The sequence below is a fragment of the Vollenhovia emeryi genome, unplaced genomic scaffold (genome assembly GCF_000949405.1).
Source record: "Vollenhovia emeryi isolate VEMERY1.0 unplaced genomic scaffold, V.emery_V1.0 DF939140.1, whole genome shotgun sequence".
Taxonomy (NCBI): Eukaryota; Metazoa; Arthropoda; class Insecta; order Hymenoptera; family Formicidae; genus Vollenhovia; species Vollenhovia emeryi.
The window spans coordinates 1339827-1362528 of record NW_011967226.1 but is presented as its reverse complement, the minus strand read 5'-3'; the positions used below and the strand labels follow the sequence as shown (position 1 = coordinate 1362528).

Here is a 22702-nt window from a genome sequence, read left to right as displayed (position 1 = left end):
ACCAAGTTCTAGCATCGTGGACACAGGCCTTTACGCCTGTAAGTACTTGACGGAATATGTGCTAAATAATATATTTCACTTTACAGCGCTCCACCTCAATCGGCACCAGCACCACGGAAAATCAAAAAAGCATTTCGTAGATGCGCGCGGTAGAGAGATATAACAACACGTTCAAGCATACACTCAGGTGCGTCTTTACGTCTGTCTGTGTATCTGAGTGTGTCTACATTAAACTAATTAAATATAAAATGATGTACAATGAAAATCTGTCATACATCAATCAATTGCAATGTGGTGGTATATACCAAGCATCTTTGTAATATAGTAACCCGAAGCTAACCGAACATGCTTGCGTACAACCACTTGTGTTCTCTCTTTCTCTTTCTCTCTTACTCTCTGTCTCTCAGTCTACAGGAAATGTAAATTATAAATTATTTAAATTATACAAGTTATAACGAAAATAATATCTTGGAGTTGGCATGAAGCCAGTGAATCGTGATGGCGTTGCATTACTGAGACCTTACCAAAAAATTGGACACGATGTATCGACATGACGTACTCAAGATAGCATACATATTTGCCGAAATCGAAAAGTACCTCGATGAAGAAAACTAATTAGCACTTAATGTGTGCAATTGGAGATAAATACTAGTGGGAGATTGCCACCCGTTCAGGTAAGTATAAGTCAGTCACAGCTCACAGCACATTTTGTAGAAGGGTCTTGATGCGAAACTTGTTAGGTTTAATTTCGACGTACTACATGTGCAGGCATCGTATTTTTTTTTTTAACTAAACATAGATGAAAACAATTAAGTACACTTAAATATTTTTGATACATTTTAACGAGAAAAATTTTCAAGTAGACAAGATGAGTTTGAGAGAACAAAAAACACATTCTTATAATAATTTTAAATCAATTTTATTTTATGTAATATTATTTCATAAATACTTTCGTCTCATAGTACATTACCTTGCTTAAACTTTCAAAAGTAATGTTTCCTCGAATATTTTTTTCGTTATATAAAATGTTGAGCTTTTTCATCTTGCGTAGACATTTTATTACAAATTGTGAACTTTTATGTTTACTGTTATGAATTAGATTTTCATTTTCGATACGAGTTTATATTATTTTCCCAAAAATTTACACGGTTCTATGTGTAACTAAATTTAATCATCTTAGTATTTACGATGCCAGTCTAAAGACATTTATAATTATAATACATGGTTTTATATCGACATTACGAGCATTGTGAACTGACTATATATCAATAAAGTCCCACTATTTACACATACACGTATATATAGGTATTAATTATATTTCAATTAGAATTTCATGGGCAGCCCTACACAATCTTTGTAGAACTAGTCCAGGAAAAGTGTAATATACACGAAAATGGCATTCGGATAGTACAAACTGACGATTACTGAACGTTTCCATTGAGTAGTCGAAATTATATATTTTTTTTATATATTGAATGAAATAATCATATAAGAAAATACTGAATGCCATTTTGATAGGTATTATATTATATTGTTGTGTGTTTTACCATAGAGTGAGTGAGCTAAATTTGAAAGAAGGAATATGTTGAATGAGGATACATTACTATGGGGTTTCTAAAAAGTTTCTATTATTTTGGATAATGAAGATGTGATTTAATTCGGTTTTGATTCGAATGAAATTGAAATAGTGAACAGGTCTATTCATTTGTATCACTGTACATGTTGTTAAGATGAATAAAAATCTGAAAATAAAATAAAAATAACATTTTTTAAAATCTTTACAAATCTATCAATTGTTTACAAATAATAAAAAGTTTAATTTACCAATTTTTATTATGTAAGAAACTCTTCGATATCTCTTATTATAATACAACGTGTTAGAATAATTTCTATAAGTGCAATTCTTAGAATGACATGAATTTATATAATTTTGAAATAGGCAGTATAAACCATTCTTTTTAGAAGCCCCTAAAGCGAAAAGCAGTTAGATGGCGTGTAGTAATGATTAATATATCATTGAAATCATGCGCATCTTATTTAAAAACAGACTAGTTGTGTATAATATTGGCTTAGACTTGACAGTAGCCAAGAATAACTCGGCACATGACCTATCTTATGCCATAGTAGACACCTAGGTACAAAACATTCTGTTAAACATTGTTTATCCGTTGTTATGTAATATTTACATGTATAAACATTAAGTTCTGTACATTGTTAAGAGGCAAAAATTCATACGATATAGTTTCTATGTAGATCTTGTATTTTTAACACTGTCAAAATACCCTTTGTAGATACATTTTTCATTTAACGTGTAAACAATGTTGATTAAATACGTAATGCCAGTGTATGGGTGATTTCAAGGAAACTCTGTGATGCAGGTATGTGTAAAGTTAATCGAACGTGTGTACCGATAAATAGTTGATAATTTAAAACAAATCACATAGGTGAAATTTATTTTAGTTTTTAAGTGGACTCCCATACCTAATAATAATATCTACAAAGGATCTTTTGAACGTAATCGAATAAGACTCTGCTTCACACGATTGCAAAATGAGGATGATATAATTAATGGTAAAGGGAGGTTGCGCTGAGATATGTCTGTGCTGCTGTCTTACACTGTGAACATTCTCTGTTGAGGCTGTGTCGTCCATTTGTCTATGAATAGACAAATTTCCAAATTAATCAATATATCGAGTATATTGTCTAGAGAGGCAATATCTTTGTATTAAATTTCGTATATGGCCTTACAAATACATAATGAACGTGTAACGTAGATGTATTAAACGACTATAAAGCATATTGGAATTGTTTTGTAGCACTTTATATACTCTCCATTGTAATATGTTTGCATAAATATCTGAAGAGTACTGCATTAAAAATGTTCAACACAGTAGATATGTAACATCCCATATCTGATAGAAATTTTCTTTTCGATGTCTTTTATGTATAATAAATTCGTATAATTGCATAACAAAAGATAATTTAATACCATGTATAAAATCATAGATAATATTATTTTCAGGCTTATAAAACGCATTAGAGAATCTATATTCTTTTACGCAATAGTTTTTTTTTTACACCAACAGGAACACCAAGGTTTTATGATGACTACGTACTTTTATGTAATATTCCTATGAGCCATGGGGTGTTACAATATGTCAAATATTCTGAGGCCTTATTATAATCTTAGTCCATTGGAAATTATGCATTGTACTGAATTTTTCTGAATATCTATCGAGAATGCATTAAGCAATTATCTAATAAAGAAATGAGGGAGTTTGTTATGAAATAAATCCAATGACTGACTGTAATTAAATAAAATAATACGTGGGAGAATGTTCACTGTATGCTTCAGGTGCTATGGGGATGCCGTTACATTCTCATGACATGATGTAACATTAGTTGATACGAAAAAAAAACCGCATTGGTGTTTCTCAACCGATGAATCATAGAACAATTCGAAAGATACTTATTAAAATATGTAATATGCAAGGTGTAAGAAAAGCCATCTTTATTCGCACAAGCAAAGTCGACGAAATACGCTTACGGTGATTAAAAGGGTTTTTTTATATACATATATAAATATAATATATAAATAAATATTATTTCATCGAAAAAGTATCTTTAAAGCTGTGTAAGCCAGAATTTCTTCCTTTAAGATGATACGGTAAATTTGTTAAATGCATTTTAATTTGATGCAGAATGTATAGACATAAGCGACGTCAATAATACTCGCAATAATAACAATAAAAGTATATGTAACATATGCGGAATTTTTTTGTGGAGCAGAAACGCAAAGAGCAGTATCGATTCTCTGAGGAGTTAAGGTTCGATTTATCTGTAATGAATAAAGGTGACATTGCCTTAATGGATAGCATTTGTAATATTTAAGAGTTACTTGGAGCTTGTGTTGAGAAACACCGTATAGGATACATGATTATGAGTACTACTCTTAATACTAATCTCCTCTGTTTAGCCATAACGATTATATAATTATGTATTCGCGCATGTAATTATATGATTATACATAAATAATCATATAATTATACGATAAATTATATATAATATATATACAAATATATAGGATATATAAAAAATACCAAGTAAAATACGATGTTGAAGAATTTGGGTTATATAGTTTTATTTTATATTTAGAAACAAAAGAGGTATAGAGGAGGGCATTTAGTGACTATCGGTTTGAACTAAAGAATTTTATTATAGCATGTGCACACGCTTATATAAATACGTTAAAATAATTTTCCTAGTACGTATATATGTAGGAAAAATCACGAAGTGTGCAGATCCATATCAAAATTCTTTAGGTCAAAAATAATCTAACGTTAGAACATAAATTCAATCGCAATTCCTGATGTTTAGATAAAGTAAAGTATGTTACGAATACGTTCTTTCATTTTGTTTTAATCTTGTAAGTAGTAGAATCGCTCCTTGACAGTTCCTCAAAGAAATATACAAAATAAGAGATACCTACTGTGAATTATCGTATCACATTCGTGGTTTTTGACATCCTAAATTGTATACATATACACATTTATATATCGCTCTACAAACTGTTGTAACAATCTATTTCAAAAGATAAGGGATGATTTTCAACAGTACGATATGCAAACAATTCTTTTCAGTATATTCTCGTTCAATATACCCCTTTTTTTTCATTAACCAGCAGAATTTTATTCAAATAAATAAGTTATACAGTGTGAAAAACGGTTCAAAATACCTCATTAAAGAATTCCTTAACAATATAGCTCTTTAAATAACGATTACAATTCGCGATACTATCGACTACTTCATATACAGTGCTACGTTTGTTAAACGCTAGGATTATGGATACAACATAACAAAATCTTACTTGTGTTTCTTCACAGTTGTATAGGGGAGATTACGAATAAAGTAAAACGAGTTATCTGTAATATTATAATATAAAAAATGCGTATTTTTATTTTAGATCCATAGTTTCGATACAATAATGTTCTTATCAACTCAAAAAGTTTGCCATGCATAAAATTATGTCGTTCGTAAATAATACTCACTCTGATTCTGCTATTTACATATTAGAAATTAAATGGTGGCCATTTGTTATTCTAAAAATTTCGTCATTGCTATACTTTTTAATTACACGATGTAAATAGGGGAGCATGTATAATAATATATCAATACTTGCTCAGCGATGATACATTCTACAAATGTCAAAAAACCCTGTAATAAAATGATTGGAGATCGAACACAAATCTGAATGTAAAATATATAATTCCCCGTGTCATATTTAATATGTGTGTAAATGTATTTAGTATAAGTTCTCTACAAGCGATTCTCTCCCTCTCAACGAAAAATTCAGGAGATTAGGTAAGTGAGACTATGGCTGATAAAGAACTGTATTAAAACTTGTGGCACGAATTTTATTCCGAGATTTACAACAAAAATGTTTCAACTAGTTAAAATGCCGCTTAAACTTGGGATATGAAACATTGACACGAATAACATAGGTAAATACAAGACGATGTGGACAATTCAGATATACAATTCAGTTTGCATTGAACTGATAAAATTCATTCGTTTTTCTAATCATCATTTACTGTTGTGTTTGCGACTTGGATAGGCCTGCTGTGCTTCTCAGAGAGGTGGATTCACTAATAAATTCAATAATTAGTTATTAAGACTCGTTGGCTGATAAATGGAACAGCCGATCCTCTCTGAGCAGCCCATGTTCATTCGCTATATATCACTTCTATTACGATATTATAATTTAGGTACAATCTTAATTATTCAATATTAATGAGAATATTAATAATCATGTTTTATTTTGCTTGAATTAATTATAGATTGTAATCATAATTATTTTATAAAGATTCTTACACTAAGAATCGTCAGACATGAAGGAATTTTGGGATTTTAACTCCTCCAGTGTTTGAATTTGTTGACGGAGGAATAATATCCTAAAATAGCAAGTAAACAAGCGAGGTAACAAAAATTCATGAATAATCCTTTTATCGTACACTTATTAAATATACTATAACAACGTGGGGTACTTACCTTTGTTCCTGTAACGTTGCCTGGATTTCTGTCAGCCTCACTATCGATCGTGCCGTCTTCAACTCTGCGGACACTCTCGTACACTGCAAACTGCCCATTGTATGTGCTTCCTCACTAAGTTTCTGTGCCTGCACATAAATATTATAAATTTAATTTATGAAATCATTTACTTACTTACGCAGCAGGGACGCATTATATTTATGAAATAGAAAGAATTTTCACCTGTTTTTCGAGAATATCAGCGGGAAAAGCACGCACATGCTGCGTCAAGTCTTCCCGATAATGATTAGCGAGAGATGGTGTTAAAGAAGGTGTTAAAGGAGGCTGTACTCTTGATAATGCTTGTAAACCTCCTGTATTACTCAAATTTCCAAGGGAACCTAATGTACTGAGACTTTGCAAGGAGCTCAGACCTTGTACTCCAGAATTCGTTCCCCCAGGACTTGTCACTATTAAAATGAAGACACGATATATTTACATATAATGAAATAATAAAATAAAATCTTTTAAAATCATGCAAACGAAGATAAAAGATATTTCAATGATCTCAAATAATAATTTATTTCGACATATCGTTTCAGGAACTACGCTAATTTTTTATCAACATATTAGTTTGCTTCTTATATTACATTTTAATTATATACTAACAAAATTTTTTTTTCATCATTTTAATACGTTTACAATAACGATGGCCAATTTTATCTGGTGCTAAAGTTGATTAAAAGATCAGAATTTTATTTTACCAAGCAACTGTTTTTAAATTCAATCTTAGTATTACAGATTAAATGGAAACTAAATGTGTTATAGCTGACGTAAGAATGTAAGCATTTATTTGAATTCAATAAGCTATGTAATGGCAAATAATTTATATATTGTAAAAGAATGCATTAGACATAAAAGCAAACAGTTACTTATTTGTAAAATAAGCATTCTCAAGGTTTTTATACAACAATAAATGGCAGACTTACATTTTCGAGCGTCAATACAATCCTGGGTTTCCGAATGTGTCGGAGTCGGTGGACCCTCGCTGGTAATATTGCCACTTGTATCAACTTTTAATGGAACCATCACATCACTGCCAGTATTGGTTCGATCCCCACTAACAGACTGCTACAATGAAAGACAAGCATATAACAGTATGAGTATTATTTCCAATGTTTTTAATACAGAAAGAGCAAAGACAATAAATATGTAAAAGTAATTGAATCACACCACTCTGTAATAACAAATGTATGTACTTAAAAGGCTAAAGCTATAATAGGTATTTATTCAGAAATTATTACAAGATTCTTAAATATGTTAATGATTGAATAATTATGAAATTCTCATGATAAATCCAACAATATAGACAAGTAATAATTTAACTTGATAAATTGATAATAAAATCTTACGTTTTGCATTATTCTAATTGATTTTTATTTTAAAAGAAATATTACTCATTTAATTATATATCTCTAAACATTTTAGAAAAATTAAAAACATCTCTGAAAGATAATAGCTTGTCCCAAAATTTTTGTTTGTGTGTTTGAAGGAAAACAAACTTCACGTTTGTAATAAGCTAACAAATTAGAAAGACATACAGTGATAATTGAAGATATTTCTGTACAAGAATATGAAGAATAGGGAAAAATTAAGAAAAAGAAAATACTTTTTCCTATCATGTCTTGCACAAATTGCCAATCATGACAGATGAAGTGTTATTCATCTCGACAAAATTCAAGTGGTTCAAATATTCCCTTACTTGTCGGGATAGCAAGATAGCTGTTTGAATCGTCTGTAATGCCTTCTGTGGTGTGATGTCTGGTTCTTTGTTGCCCGTAATTTGTGATAGTAGTAGTCTTGGGAGATTTGCCAGTGACACCGGTGGTCCCGGAGCGTTACTGCTTCCCTGTTGTTGCGTAGGCGAACTAAGTTTTCCAGTTGCCTGCGGTGTCGTTGACGATGGATGTGATGTTAACCGAGGTAACGCTAACGAGGACATAAAGATATCGGAAATTTACAACGGTTGAAGCATGTACAAATGTAACAAGTTAATATTAAAATCAAATGAAATCAAGCTTTATAAATTTCATTGTAAAAAAAATAAAGTTCACAAAGACAATAATCGTTACAATTTTTCAAAAACGAAATGTTTCGTGTACGATAAAATTATCATAACACATTGTCATGAAAAAAAATCTAAATCTTATAGTTTTTACTTGAAACTTTTCTTTTCTACAGGAAATCAATGTTACACTCTCTGTATACTTGATCTTGCGTACAACGAGCAAAAGAAAACCGTACCAGCGGCCAGGAGAACGGGGCCTTGTGGCAGTGGATCGTGAGCGCAAGACGATGTCAGAGGTTCCGAAGTTGGTGTAGAATCGCCTGGCGAGATATCCATATCTTGAGTTTGACGTTCTACACTAACTTCTTCTCTACATTCTCTAGATTCTCTCTCTCGTTCTCTCTCTCGTTCACGTTCTCGTTCCCGTTCTCGTTCTCTTTCCCGTTCCTTTTCCCGCTCCCTCTCTCTCGCGGAAACATCATCTCTGCTACTGCCACCGCCGCTCGCGCTACATAAACTCCAGTATTCTCTTTTGTCAGACTGTCGCGACGATTTACCATCTCGCATACTGCTACTGCTATTTGATCGCGAGTTGGAATGTTTATCATGACCTGCCCAGAAAAATTTCAGGTTTGGTAGTCTTGTACATTTCACACAAGGCAAAAAGTATTCTAATTAATAAATACAAGATGAACTACAGGATGTATCCAGTTTGAAGAAAGTACGATAAGAAAAATTAAACAAATACTTATTTCATTCGTAAGTTATTCATAGAAACTTTCCTGTAACGCATTTTTGCAACTATAAATATCTAAATTATAAATATGAAATCACAGAAAAGCCAAATTTTGTTAATGGTCATACTTTTACCTTGACGAGAACCCATTTACTTGGCTGTTCTTTGGCACTCATCATACCTAACATTTTATACCTCGTATTTAATAAATTATGAAAATTTAGACGTACTTGACCTAGAGGAATAGTCACTAGATTGGCGTTGACGATTATCTGTTCGACTAATCCACTCCCGTGGTTTTTCCCATTGAGAAACCTCCGTCTTGCAGTTGTAGTAATACTTCTTTCCCGACGAACTCATATGTTCTGACCAATCGCCAAATCTGGCTGTCCGTTCCGTTGCACCTCCTCGCTCATCACCACGTTTATCCTAAACAGACTGTTCTAAAATTTCCGGAAACGATTGAATAGATGGGAAGTATTTGAATTGATTCCAAAACTTGTTCGAAAAGTTGAAGTTATATTCGTCCGTATTCTTGAGGCTATTAAGATATTGAGTTACATACATGTGGAGTTAGTCAGATTACGATTATAAGTAGAAATGTATAGAAACAGGATGTTAGCGTATAACATTTTAATTAATTGAAGTTTACAAATGTGTTAATATACTTGAATGAATGAGTAATGATTGAATGGCATCATTTTATCCTTTACTTAGAATTTTGAATTTCCAGCTGATATCAGCTGATGCCAGCTGATAAAGGAATGTAGTTATATTACACTGACCTGACAGGAATTGTGTGATGGTTTTCTCTGGGATGAAGATTCTCTTGATGAATTTGATGATAATTTTAAGGGATGTAAGATCTATAGATGTGAACAAATGTTATTATTATTATTATTATGGTGCATGCATCCAAAAAAAAGTATATTCGATCTAAAGAAGGCACGCAATGATGCATATCAAATGCTTCTCTTTTAGCAATGTTCAGTAAGTTTGTAAATTCATCGGACTGTGACCATATGCAAATTATCTGACAGCCCACACACATTTACATTTGCACGTTGGAATTTGTTTTTAATAAAACCAGACTTATGATACGACTGCACATGCCTAAATAGATATCTATTTTTGTACGACACTTGCAATTTATATGTCACGTATATTCAAAATCTTTCCTAAAAAGTTTGCAAGTTACTCTGCTCTTTCTGGTTTAACATCTTTTATAATCCAAATTGAAAACAATATAAATAATAATAATAATAACATTTATGATTTCATGCACACAATATATATGTAGTAAACGAGGTAGTAAATAAAAGCAAATTTACACTTGATAAGTAAAGATTCGTCATATACACGGTAATAAACGTTTTGAACTCTCTGAAAGATTGAAGCACGTATAGTTAACAAAATTACATTCGTCAGTCATTAAATGAGATATTAATGCTGGGCAGATACTCACCTCCCCACTACTCCTATCGTGGTTGGTCCTGTGTTCTGAATCCCTGCTCTCGCGGCTTCTCTTGTCTTTTAGGGATCGTGCACAATCTACACATACGCAAGCAAGCGTGTTACAGCCGAGAATGTTAAGAGACAATTCTGTTTTTATACCGAAGAGAAGAGAGGAGAGCGAGACGAGATTCTACATAAATCAAAGGAGAATCTCGTTACTTTGCAGCTACCATCGGCTGTGCGTTACAATCAACACGCTACAATTTACGAATTTAGACTCAATGATATTACGTGGACGTGTTCTTCTGTCGGGCAATCGTAGATATGTAAAAGCTCTCTCTCTCTCTTTCTCTCTACGCAGAATGTCGGGGGGAGGCGACAAACAAGAGCTATTTACCGGAATACTTGTCCCTAGAGGAGGATAGTTTATAGTCTCTATTTTCTCTCTCCTTCTTGTAAAGAGGCTTGGATGTGTAATTCCGAGGGCTGTCCCGGTCCGTCCCCATGCCCATTCCCAAGCTGCCGGCTGGACTGTAAGAGTTACCATTTGGAGAGTCGCGCATACGTCCCTCGTAGCGACTGTCCGATGACGTGGTCGAGGAGGAATAGCCACCCTTAGAACTGCTGTACTTTGCGTTCTACAATCAGACCACACATGTGGGGTTGCACATAATGTAATACAGACAAAACAGACATGCCGAGGTGTTGTTCGCTTACTTTTCTCATTCTCAACATACAAGTTCGTTATTCAAAATGTATATTAAATGTTAACGGAGGCTCGACAACGACTGGCCGTCTCTCGATCTAGTGGCAGTCTGCGAGAACGTGCGCGCGAGAGCCGCACCGACTTGGGCCCCAGCGACGTCGAGGGGAATTCGACGGAGCGGTCGGACATTCGACGGCGTTGCGGTAAAAGTGACTGTGCAAATTCTGCAAAATCTCTCATCCCTCGCGGGCGCCCAATCGCTCTTACCGCAACAGCAATTCCACCCGTTTCTAAAGACAGACTCCCGTCGCGCGTCCGAGCACTCCTCGCGCCGGTGGACACTCGGCAACGCGAATACTCCTCGACGGCGTGCCGCGAAGACGGACGTGTTGGCCCAAATCTCGCCCGTGCACAAAGGAGCCCGTTAAGCTGCCGGATCGTCGCGCTCGCGGTCATTTCCGGCGGAATACGGGACGCGGCGACCGGGCGGGGGCCGTCGAGGCGCGCGAGGGTCCGGAGCGGGTGCCCCGCCGACGTGGGGCCCCGAATATCTCTCGCGTATCACCCGCTAGAATAAATTATTGATTTTCCGAGAAGTGAGGTTATGTTTACAAGACCTGGCAGGAAGTGATTTCGCGTCGGGCGTGAAAATCGGACGGCACCGCGACTGAATCCCCGCTCGTCTCGCGCGGTCCGCTCCGGGTACGGCGAGCGCGTACATTTGGCCCGCTCACCACCACCCCAGCCCCCGGGAGAGGCCGAACGTCGCGCGGTCGATCAATGAGGAGCGAGAGCGGGACGACTCTCCCGCGAGCCAATTACGGCGTAAACGTGTCCGCAAGGTACCTCGATTATTCGCATCGCGGTGACGCGTCTGGCGGAAGGAGCAGGCGAAGTATCGTCATTGATCGAAATGTCACTCGTCCAAGCCGAGATTCCTCTCGCCCGTCGGGCTCGGCCGTGCTCGCGGGCCAAGTCTTGCGCGTAATGCAGCGAATTACCGACGATTAAGCCAATCGCGATCGCCCGACGACGACGACGACGCGGGGGCGCCGCGCGAACCTGGTGAACGATCGCGTCCGCCTCGCCGAGCGCCGACCGCGAGGGGGGACAAAAAAAGAAGAAAAAAAAAAGATCGGAGCCCGAGGGATCGCGGCGGCGGCGACGACAAAGACGACCTCGCGGAAACGACGCGCGACGCGAGACGAGACGAGACGAGATGAGGCCCAGGCGGGCGGGCGGGCGCGAACGTACGCGACCGTCCGGACGTCGTGGATTATCGATTCCCGGCGGCGGGCCGCGAGCGATCCCCGCGGTCCTGGATCCTCCCCGCCGCGGTGCCGAATACGAACTTTGGGGCTCGTCCGCGCGGACGGGTGCTGTCACCGCGGCTGGGCGCCGTGTCCAGCGCGCGAGAACCGGAGCGATCTCATCTCTCTCTCCCCGTCTTCCTTCCCCCGTCCTCGGACGTGTCGCGCGGGCAACGACGCGGAACCGCGGGCGAGACTACTGGCCGTGCTGCTAGATGACGACGACGACGACGACGAGGCCGATGGCGATGGCGAACCAGACGACGTGAGGCTGGCCCGCCGTGCGAGAAAACTATCACACACGCACAGCCCTCCCCCTCCCCCTCCCCTCGCCGTATCCTAGATCCACCAATCGCCTCGGTGGTGGCTGATATTTACCTGATAGGGATGGGCAGGCTGCTTTTCGAAGTACCTGGAACCATAAGACAACGGGCCGTGAGCGAGGGAGGTCGTGGCGCGGTGCCCGCCGCCGCCGCCGCCGCCGCCGCCGTCGCGGTCGTTTCCACGGGGAACGGCGCCCGAGCGGATTCCCATCGTGGAAACTGCTCGTGCCGCGGGACGTCGTGCGGCGCGGATTCGTGGCAGTGAGTGCTGCGATGCGTGTGTACGGTCGAGCGGGTCGTACGGGCGAATGGACGGATGTCGGGTGACGAGAGGTGAGGCGAGCTGGTGCAGAGAGAAAGAGGGCGAGAGCGAGCAAGCGAGAGGGGGAGAGCGAGAGTAAGAGAAACGGGTAGCGAGAGGGAGACGGAGAGCGAGGCCAAGAGCGAGAGAGAGAGAGAGAGAGAGAGATATATTGGTCGTGTCAGTATCGGGTATTTGACGGTAGAGCCCTACCCATCGCTGATCCTTTGTTTCCTCGTATGCATTACCATCAATGCCAGTGTCTGTGGGAAATTCGCGGCCTCGGATGTTCCCTTTTCGGTCGGTCAGTGTCATAAAAACAACATTAACGCTTATTTAGCAGTTAACTTTCTTTCTACCCGGACGCCATGTCACATACGTGCTCGGCCGCTGCCGGACGACTCGGGCGACGCGCTCGTGCGACGGCGTGCGCGCGCCCCGCTGCCGGGGCAGCTGCGCTCACGTCCAGGGACGTGGGGCACGGGGGCGCGCGCGCGCGCGCGCGGCGGACACCGCCGTTTAATCCCCGCGAATGCACACGCGTACGCGTCTACGTACGCGTGCGTCGCGCGTCGCCGCGCCAATCGTTTTCGCGAACGCCGACTCGTGGACGCGCGAGCATAGGTTCCCCCTCCGCTCCCCCGAGGGTACTACGTGCAGCGGCGAACGCGAAAATTCCCGTCGGCCGCGAACTTCCACGTGTCCATGTTCTCCCCGCGCGTGGGAAACTTACTCCGGGGATTTTGCGTAGCTGAATTCGCGCCGGCCCGTCAATTTTCCGCGAACGTCGTTATGGGGAGAGAGCGCGTCTCCTGGACGGAATTAAATTTCGCACGAGTATCGGCGAGTCGTCGCGAAGATCGGCACGCACCTGATGCGACGATCGCGACACGGCGGCGAGCGGTGCGCGCGCAGCTTGGGCGCACGGCGCGGCGTCGCAGCAGGCGCGACGCGAGGCGTCGAGCTCCGGCGTCGGCGCAGCTGCGCGAGCGGCGAGCCTCGGGCTGCGCGCGAGCCGCGAGCGTCGGTCGGTAGGCGGCGCGTTTTGACGCAGGCGGCCGAGCGACGCGACGCGACGCAGCGCGACGCGGCGCAGCGCAACGAACGAACGAGCGAGCGAGCGAGCGAGCGAAGCGTGTCATCGCCGTCGGCAGCGATTAACGAGCGAGCACGAGCGCGTCCCGTCCTGCGCGTTCAACGGTCCGCGAGCCTCGAAGATGCCGCAGCCCCTCGGCGGAGCGATTTAGCTGCGACACGGGGGAGGGGGAGTGTCCGCTCCGCCGCGATCCGGACGCGACCCGGAAGAGGCACTCGGCAGGGAAGAGAACTCGCTCAACCGGGAAGAGGGGCCTCCACGTTCATCATCCTGTAGCATGGACTGCGCGGCGCACGTCGAAAGTGTGTCTCAACGTAAAAGAACGACGGCGGGCGCGCGCGGCCAGTATCTGTCCTTTGTTAATCGGCTGTCCGATAGGGGCCGAGGTAGTCCGCGGCCACTTGCTATCCTCGATTCCGAGGACCTTGTCTCGTACCGTAAAGTAGGCCTCGCGCGGTCCATGCTATAGGTCGATGTCCACATTGACAGGCCGCGACACGCGAAGAGGACACGGCGGGTCGTCGTCACGTCGCAAGTCCGGGATAAACACTGTAAGACCAGGGTCTCTCCCCCGCTCTCGCGCGGGCGGCTTTGCGATCGCTTCCCCTTCATCTCTCGCCGCGTGCCAATTATCAGTGCACGCGCCTGTCACATCCGGTGCCGGAGAAATGTTGACAGTCTCTCTCTTCCGTATCTTCCTCGGAGAGAGAGAGAGATGTATATATATAGCTCTATCATTTACTGCTCCAGTTCTAATAATTTAGCTCTTCCATCAATTACTGTATATATAGCGCCAATTCATGTGACATATAATCGCCGCTCTGCCATCCCGAATCTGTGCGGCTCGCAGATTATTTTCCACGACGTTAATATTGCGTAACGAAACTCGTTTACATGCGTTATAAGTATTGAACATGTAGAAACAATTATACTAAGGTAACACAACTTTTTAAGTTTGACAGTTGAGTAAATTTCTTTTATATCGTTACCTTTTTTTTATCGCACACACTTGTAACTATTATAGTAATTGTAGTGGTGGCAGTAATCGCATCTCTCCGTACAAACTTCGATACAAGACACTTCGTTAAACAAAGCATTACAATTGATTATTGCGTCGTGTACGCTACAAGTGTTCCTATAATTGCAGAGAATTTATGCCGTAAGCTACAGAGCTACAGAGGAAGATACCGTTATGGATACAAATTCTAGGCGGGAAAGAAGTAAAAATACAAAGGCATGTTCAAAGAACCAACAACTGGAAGATATCAGACTGGAAGATAGCAACAGGATCGAAGTTTTCCCATGGTTACCAAAATTCAATAAAGCCATATGTTCATGCGCAGGAAGTAGAAACTATCAACACCTCGAACGATTGCTTTCGCTCTACACCCAGTAAGATTATTTCACATCAATTCTGAAGATCCGATTCGACGTTCGATTGCTAAATCTTTTGCAAGTAGTGATTTCGCATGTCGGCAGTTGGAAGAGGTATATGAAAGATGTGTACTTGGCATATTTCAGGAATGTCCTTTCTAGCCTAGCAAAGAGCAGTGTCAAATTTAGCGACGAGATTAATTTAAAAAACCATATTAATAAAATGTTGATATTCTTTCACTTTTATTGGCTTGACATAAAACAGGTATTATGAATCCCAGTTATCTTTTTATCTCATCTTACAGACTCGAGTATATGAATGTAATCGTTAATCTTTCGTCTCTTCTTTTTTTCTCTCTCCTTTTTTCTCTCAGGACACGGCTGATCATAGTCAATATTTAAATAAAATATCAGCTTTGTTAAATGTGTACATAGACCTAGAGTTGAAAACTTCAATGGAAGAAAGAACTTCTAGTCACGTTAGAGATTCTTCTAAAATTGCTGCAAAGGTTCTTGCAGCATTGTACATATACTTAAGTGAGTGTTAACGAAAATTGACTGATTTAATACGAGCTGGCCATGCCGATAGCTAATGTTGTTCAACTGTTTACAGATAACTCGGAAGAGCATATTTTCAGGGTATTACTTAGAATTAAACACACAACAGAAAAATATACAAAAGTCTGCAATCATATATTTACGTACGTAAATATTTTTGGAAACCCATTCTAGTAAATTGATCAATGTCTCATAGATAATGAGTTAATACAGCATGTTATTTTCACTCTACACAGGAAGAGCTTTACTAATCTCAAAACAAAGACGACTTCTATAACCGATGTAGCTTATATCAGATATTTACTCGCCTTCAAAATGTGGATAAAAATGGAAGAGACAACAGAGATGAATTTAACTCTCAAGGAGAAGAAAATTCTTTCTGACAAAAAAGAGAGAATTAACGAGTTAGCTCTGATGCTACTAGGGTCGCGTATGCCGGAATTACAAGACGAATTATTGAAATTTGTGCCTAGACCACCTATGGGTCAAGAGAATGAAACACTATGGTTAATACAATCAAATCGATTTGATATAGAGCTAGTCCGTAAACAATTCCTGCTATTTCAAGACAAGATGGATAACTCTACAGGTTTACAATGTACCAAGACAATGTCTGCCGATCAGAACTGTTCAAAGTCGCAGGTAATATATCTTCTAAGGATTTACTTAAATTTCTTTATTAGTAGCGCTTTGTCCAAATTATGCACAAAGTATTTGCATTTATTAACAAGTATAATGTAGATTTTGACATTCGGACTACTGCTTTTTCAGAAACACCAGACGAATTCGTTATTTCAGCGGAGCAACTCTAAAGGGGATACATCTGAGCAAAAAGTAAAAAAATGTTTAGGTGGTTTTCGAAACAATAATACGCTGCCAAATAATGAAGATAAGTCTTTGGATCAAACTTATCTACAAAAAAAGGGATCAAAAAGCCTTAAGCCATTGAAAAAGATAAGGAAAAAACCAAGGAAACCTGTAATAATTGATTTAACTGGAGACGATGAAATTAGCATTCCTTGCAAAGGAAAAAGGAAAAAGACTCAACGAAATTCGGAATGTTTGAGATTCATGAAAAAGATCATGAAAAGTCAAAAGCATATCAAATATTCAGGCAAGCTCGTGAGTGCCGACGTTAAAGAATCTAATGAAAACTTAAAGAGCTTAGGAGAAAAAATTCGTTTGGAGTGTAAACCTATTTATGACAGTAAAATTAGTGATAGTACAGAGAATTGTACTTCAGTTAACACCAGATCTTCGTTAAATGATGTCTGTTACATTAATCTTCAAAAAGATAAGCATCCGAACATAACGAAAAATCAGATGAATAATACCTGTCTGGAATTTGCGAAGGAAGATGAGAAACAGCACGATTACAACTCGCATTGCTTGAAGTCGCCAATGTTTGTCGAGCACGATACTAAAAAGTTCAAAGTTACGGCAAATGTGTTGAAAGAAAGTAAATTAGAAAATTGTATATCATCGTATGTGACAATAGGAAATGCAACTAGTTCTTATAACAACTCGGTAACACAAAATAAGGAAGCATTAACTGCTCAGGAAGAAAGTGCCACGGAGACAATATCTTTATTCAAGACGTGCCAAAACAATATTGCAGATCAGCATTCTTTCAAGCAAGAATTACCAACAAGCACGAATTATAGCGCGACGCAGAAGTCGCACAAGTATTGGATTACAATGCCTGTTTATGCGCATGATATTAACCACCTTATAAAGGAATTTACGTCTATAGATAATCATAGCTCACAAATTACGGAAATCGATTGTAAACCATTTATACTTACTAACAATGACATTACCGCGACAAAAGCACAAGGGACTTTGCATAATACATTTAACGATAATGGGACTGACATTAAATTGGCTTGTGACACAAATATAATTGACACACTAAGCGATCGCAATAAACGTATTTATGTTTTGAATCATAACGATATCACAACTGTGCGCACTGAAAAGAGAATGCAGTGTCTAGATAAGTCCAATGACACGTGTACTGTTTCAACCACGTTTACCGAAGATCAAACTGCAGAGCCACCATTGTATAATCAACATGTCAATTTTGATAACGTAAGAATGAATGATTACGACAGTGCCGCTAAATACTCCAAGACTACGATAAAGGAACCACAGAAAAGAACCGATTGCGATTCTTCTATATTAAACGATATATTACCTTCCTCGAAATTCTGTACATTTGATATTAATTCCTTCGATAGTGGTTCAAGTGCGGAGGTAGATTACGATTTGAAAAGTTTCCTAAAAATAGAGGCAACTGACGAGACAGCAAAGACTGATTACGTAGACGATGTGGAGCACATCAATTTCTCACATAATACCCAGAGTGAAACTTTTCTGGAGGATTTCTTCCGGGAATCTTCCGAACAGTCCCAAATCAATTACGACAATTTAATCGGCGTACCAACCAAAAAACTTATGTATACTGACAATGATGTTACTGCAGTGAAGACACAAGACAATTTGCACAATATGTTTAATGCCGATGAAAATGATGTCAAGATACCTTACGACACAAATATAATCTATATGTTAAGCGATCACGATAAATACATTTATGTTACAAATCATACTGGCGAACACGTTACGACTACAAGCGCTGAAAAGAGAATGCAGTATCTAAATACTTCTAATAACACGTGTACTGTCTCAACCACATTTACCGGAGATCAAATTGTAAAATTACCGTTGGACAGTCAGCATGTCAATTCTGATAATAGAAGAAAGTGTGATTACGAAGCCGTTCCCAAGTATTCCGAAGATACGATGAAGGAACAAAAAGGCAGAAGCAATTGCGATACTTCAATGTCAAACAAACAGTTACATTCCTCTGAGCTTTGTACAGATTATACATCTGAAATCGACTTTTCCGAGAGGAATTCAAAAGAACCTAGTGAAATAATTGATTGTATTAAAACTGATTGTACAATTGACTTTGAAAATATCAAAGATAATATCCAAACGGGAGCTTTGGAAGATATATTATCGAATGATACGAATAATTTCATCCTACCTCTGTTTGAATTTGACAATGTATATACGGATACATCTTTGAACGAAAAAATCGTCCTGTGCAATAATCAAAATGATACTATTGATAGTAGTATAGATCTGGTAGCCTCTCACTTAACAACAAAGTCTGATAAACCCATGTCAGTAAATCGTAGTAAATTTCACCACAATGCCAAATATCTTTGTTAACTAATTCAACTATCGCTCTTCCAGGTTTCAAGGAGCCATGGAATTTCGGTACTCTTCCTGATAAGTTAAATAACGATGCCTTAAATGTTTTTATGTTTGCAACAAACAAGATGTTGAAGGCTTTCATATCCTGGAGGATACATCTGAAAAAATTTCATCAAAATTGCTAACAAATTACTTGATATCGCAAAGAAAAGATTCTGCCTCAACATATTGCGTAAAATGTATACTTTCGTCCTTGGATGATTTGGGTCATCTTTCAATTCAGTTTCAAATATGATAATTGATTTGAAATATGGATCGTACGTTTGTGAATGCCACTATGTCGCAAGTTATCGAATGTAACAGATTATTTACCGAAGAAATTACAAAGAAAGAAACGACAGTAACAATAACGAGAAGTGTTCTCATATTTACGAAAAAGTTCATATTGAAAAATTTCCAGCCTCAAGAGAGCTACATCAAGTTTTTAAGGAATTTTTAAGGAATATATACTGGATATATCCACTATCTGCCGTCAGGAAATCGCTTAATATCGTAAAAGGAATATTCTGCTTGATCTTATACAACGGTATAAGACATAATTTTATTTTGAATGAATCTTAATAGCAATTTAAGATTAAATCACAATAATTATAACCGAGACCATAGACCATAAGGCAAATATCATTAAGAAGTAGACTGTCAGATGTATCAAATTACCATCCACTGAAGAAACATCTGAGAAGATAAAAAAGAATCGTATCTATAGTTTTACTCCCTCCAAACGCTAACAAAATTATCTATTCTGGATCAATACAGTGTTCGAAAAAGGAGTCTCAGTTGCTACAAAATAAAAGGTAACTCAATATTTAAATTTATTTTTATATCATATTATTTGATTGTTATTTATTATATTTGTTGTGTATTACATTTTTAAAACATCACGCAAGAGCAACAAGATGTAACAAACAACACATCTCTGAAGATTATCTTCCTGTCACTTTCTATATCGAAATATACTTTAAATTTAAAAGACAAATAATGAACAAATTAAATTAACGTTCAAAGGAGCTAACGAACCAGACACGGGTGGGTGCGTTAAAAAATATTTCTATTTATAAGAATAATACAAACGTTTCGACCTATACTCAGGTCATCTTCAGTGTATTATAGAATTTTTTTAATATTAAACGTTAACATGTACATAACAATGCTTTTGCAGTGTGTCATATAACAGATGACCTGATTATAGGTCGAAACGTTTGTATTATTATATAAATAGAAATATTTTTTAACACGGACACCAATGTCTCGTTCGTTAGCTCCTTTCAATGTTAATTTATTTTACATTATCCAACTTTATCATATATTAATTTGAACAAATTAAATTTTATACATAAAGCATAAGAAAATTCAATATCAAGAATAGTACTTTGTACAGAAAGCAATATTTAATTGTGTGCATAGAACTATTTTGTAATATTTAAACTATCATATTTGCATATAATGTTTAAATCATTTTTCGTGAAATTATTGGAACAATTACAATATCTAAATCATCTAGTTGAAGATAATTAGAAATTGTGTAAGAAAGTAACTCTTTATTGGCATGATAATAACTAGTTAGCGTGCTTTATTATTCAACCATCATAATACTCACACTTAATGATTTTTTACTTTATTTTCAGAGCTTATATATGCAGAAGAACATGAAAAATAATACAGTGGGTGAGTATAACATACATTTATGCAAAAAATTTCTTATTTGCAAAACCTCTCATTTCAAAACTCTGCTCTTTCCATTATAATTAATTTCTTAAGAAAAAAAGACAAAATGAAATACGCATTTATCAGCTTCTGCTGTAATCGTGGAAATAAATGGTTTAGATTTACGAGAATATTTTTCGTAACGCAACGGACACAGAGAAATCTATGAAACAAACAATTGGAAAATATCAATTTTTAAATAATAAATTTGTAATACTTATTTTATAAATAGAAAATATTGAATACTTTGATTCGTTATTAGTTTCATGATTATGTAAATTGTGCCAATATATTGTTTTGGATAATCTTGCATTAGAGATAATGAGTTTTGCAATGATATCTCGAATATATTCTAGCTTTTTGTGATCCGATTTTCCTAGAATATAAATATTCTAATAAATTAACGTTCATAAAATTATTCAAATTATTCTCATGTATGATGATTACACGAGAGAAGGCATTAAAAAATTATATATATTTTGTTTTATTTAAATAATAATTAAATACGGATAGGTATTAACGTATTAATAAATCTACTTATAATGTCATTTTCTTTACATCTTGTTGGATTAGAATATTTGATATAAATTGTTAAATAGTAGTATTGGATCACAAAAGCTTAAACGTAATAAAGAAATTATGTTTACCGTTTGCATTTGTTTATTACAGCGTGATTGATTGTCGTTTATGATCCTGAAGAAGTCGCCAATTTTTAACTGCTTGCATAATGCGCTGAGTCTCGTATCTTGACGATTGAAATAAAAATTGGACATACGAAAATTATTATCATATTAAAAGCTTCCGAGTTGTTGAAACACAACGTGATGTAATTCGTACAGTTATTCGGACATAATCTATGAGATTAGAAGTCTGTATAGAGACAGCTGTTTTAAGTTATGCTTCAGTACGATTATAGATTATCGTATCATATGGTCAAGAAGCACTTCCCATAGACTTTTTTTAGAAATATGTATTTTATGTATATATATATGTATTGGCATAATATGTATATATACATATTATGCACGTAAATTACTTTATAGTTGCATTTAAATATTAAGTAAATATATGAATAATGCAAAGTACGTGTTGAAAAGAGAAAGAGGAACTAATTAGTAGTAATCTCATCTACCCTGGTAAAAGTTAAATTTCTGAGGTATATTTCTGAAGTTATTGCAGAAGTAGATTTAATAGGAATAACTAGTAAAGAATTTTATTACACGAATTATTATATTTAAAGAAAATACAAGATATTTTACCCGAAATTTTAAATAAGGCGGAAACGATGAATGATGGTTATATTATTAGAACTAGTACTCTCTGAATATACCAGTACTGAATATAATCCACAGAAAATTCACAGAGCCACAAACACAACTAGAAGTGTAATTTTCATATGTATAACTAGTGTATACTCTTTCTTGTTTTTTTATAGCTTACTTTAATCTTAGTGAAATAATATATGACAGTAGATGAAACTGGATTGCTAAATATTTTATTGTGCGCGTTTATTGCTACATGGCAATAAAAAGACATTTACTCTCTTATGTAATTTATTTTTTACTGCACTTTTCTCTGACGTATAAAAATCTAAACCAAATCGTTATTTTTTTATAAAGTTTTTTGATTTAGCCATTATTTTAATCAAGTAACTCGAGATGTATTTAGAGAAACAACCTTCTAAATATTGTTTTGTGCATAATTATTAGATGAAGTTGAGAATTTATTTATCTAGTCGATGAAGTTGACGAGTCCTTTT

At 37.4% G+C, this 22702-nt stretch overlaps 3 protein-coding genes across 9 annotated transcripts in view; 2 read left to right on the top strand and 1 right to left on the bottom strand.

Moving 5' to 3' along the window:
• The window catches only part of LOC105567131 (nuclear pore complex protein Nup153), a 14354-nt gene extending 9123 nt beyond the window's left edge, over positions 1–5231 (top strand). The window contains exon 8 of the mRNA XM_012021726.1: positions 87–5231. Within this exon, the coding sequence (XP_011877116.1) occupies positions 87–153 (67 nt within the window). The 3' untranslated portion in view covers positions 154–5231. The remainder of the gene's footprint in view (positions 1–86) is intronic.
• A 167-nt stretch (positions 5232–5398) lies between these two features.
• Positions 5399–13339, bottom strand: LOC105567132 (WW domain-containing adapter protein with coiled-coil). Of its 5 annotated transcripts, XM_012021729.1 has the most exons (12): positions 13140–13339; positions 12681–12714; positions 10684–10924; positions 10297–10382; positions 9617–9697; positions 9062–9260; positions 8332–8706; positions 7790–8016; positions 7017–7158; positions 6271–6497; positions 6049–6176; positions 5399–5951 (listed from the first exon to the last, which is right to left on the bottom strand). In XM_012021729.1, exons 1-12 carry the CDS (start codon positions 13175–13177, stop codon positions 5873–5875), a joined length of 1857 nt encoding a protein of 618 aa, XP_011877119.1. In that variant the 5' UTR covers positions 13178–13339; the 3' UTR covers positions 5399–5872. The 5 variants fall into 5 exon arrangements, with proteins under 5 accessions (XP_011877119.1, XP_011877122.1, XP_011877118.1 ...); XM_012021732.1 differs by lacking the exon at positions 9617–9697; XM_012021728.1 differs by lacking the exon at positions 13140–13339 and having other exon boundaries at positions 12681–12851.
• A 670-nt stretch (positions 13340–14009) lies between these two features.
• LOC105567130 lies at positions 14010–21961 on the top strand. Of its 3 annotated transcripts, XM_012021724.1 has the most exons (10): positions 14010–14573; positions 15170–15414; positions 15544–15661; positions 15771–15933; positions 16010–16097; positions 16191–16596; positions 16726–19145; positions 19219–20033; positions 20865–20904; positions 21613–21961. In XM_012021724.1, exons 1-8 carry the CDS (start codon positions 14496–14498, stop codon positions 19253–19255), a joined length of 3555 nt encoding a protein of 1184 aa, XP_011877114.1. In that variant the 5' UTR covers positions 14010–14495; the 3' UTR covers positions 19256–20033; positions 20865–20904; positions 21613–21961. The 3 variants fall into 3 exon arrangements, with proteins under 3 accessions (XP_011877114.1, XP_011877113.1, XP_011877115.1); XM_012021723.1 differs by having other exon boundaries at positions 16726–20033; XM_012021725.1 differs by having other exon boundaries at positions 14491–14958; positions 16726–20033.
• Positions 21962–22702: the final 741 nt, after the last annotated feature.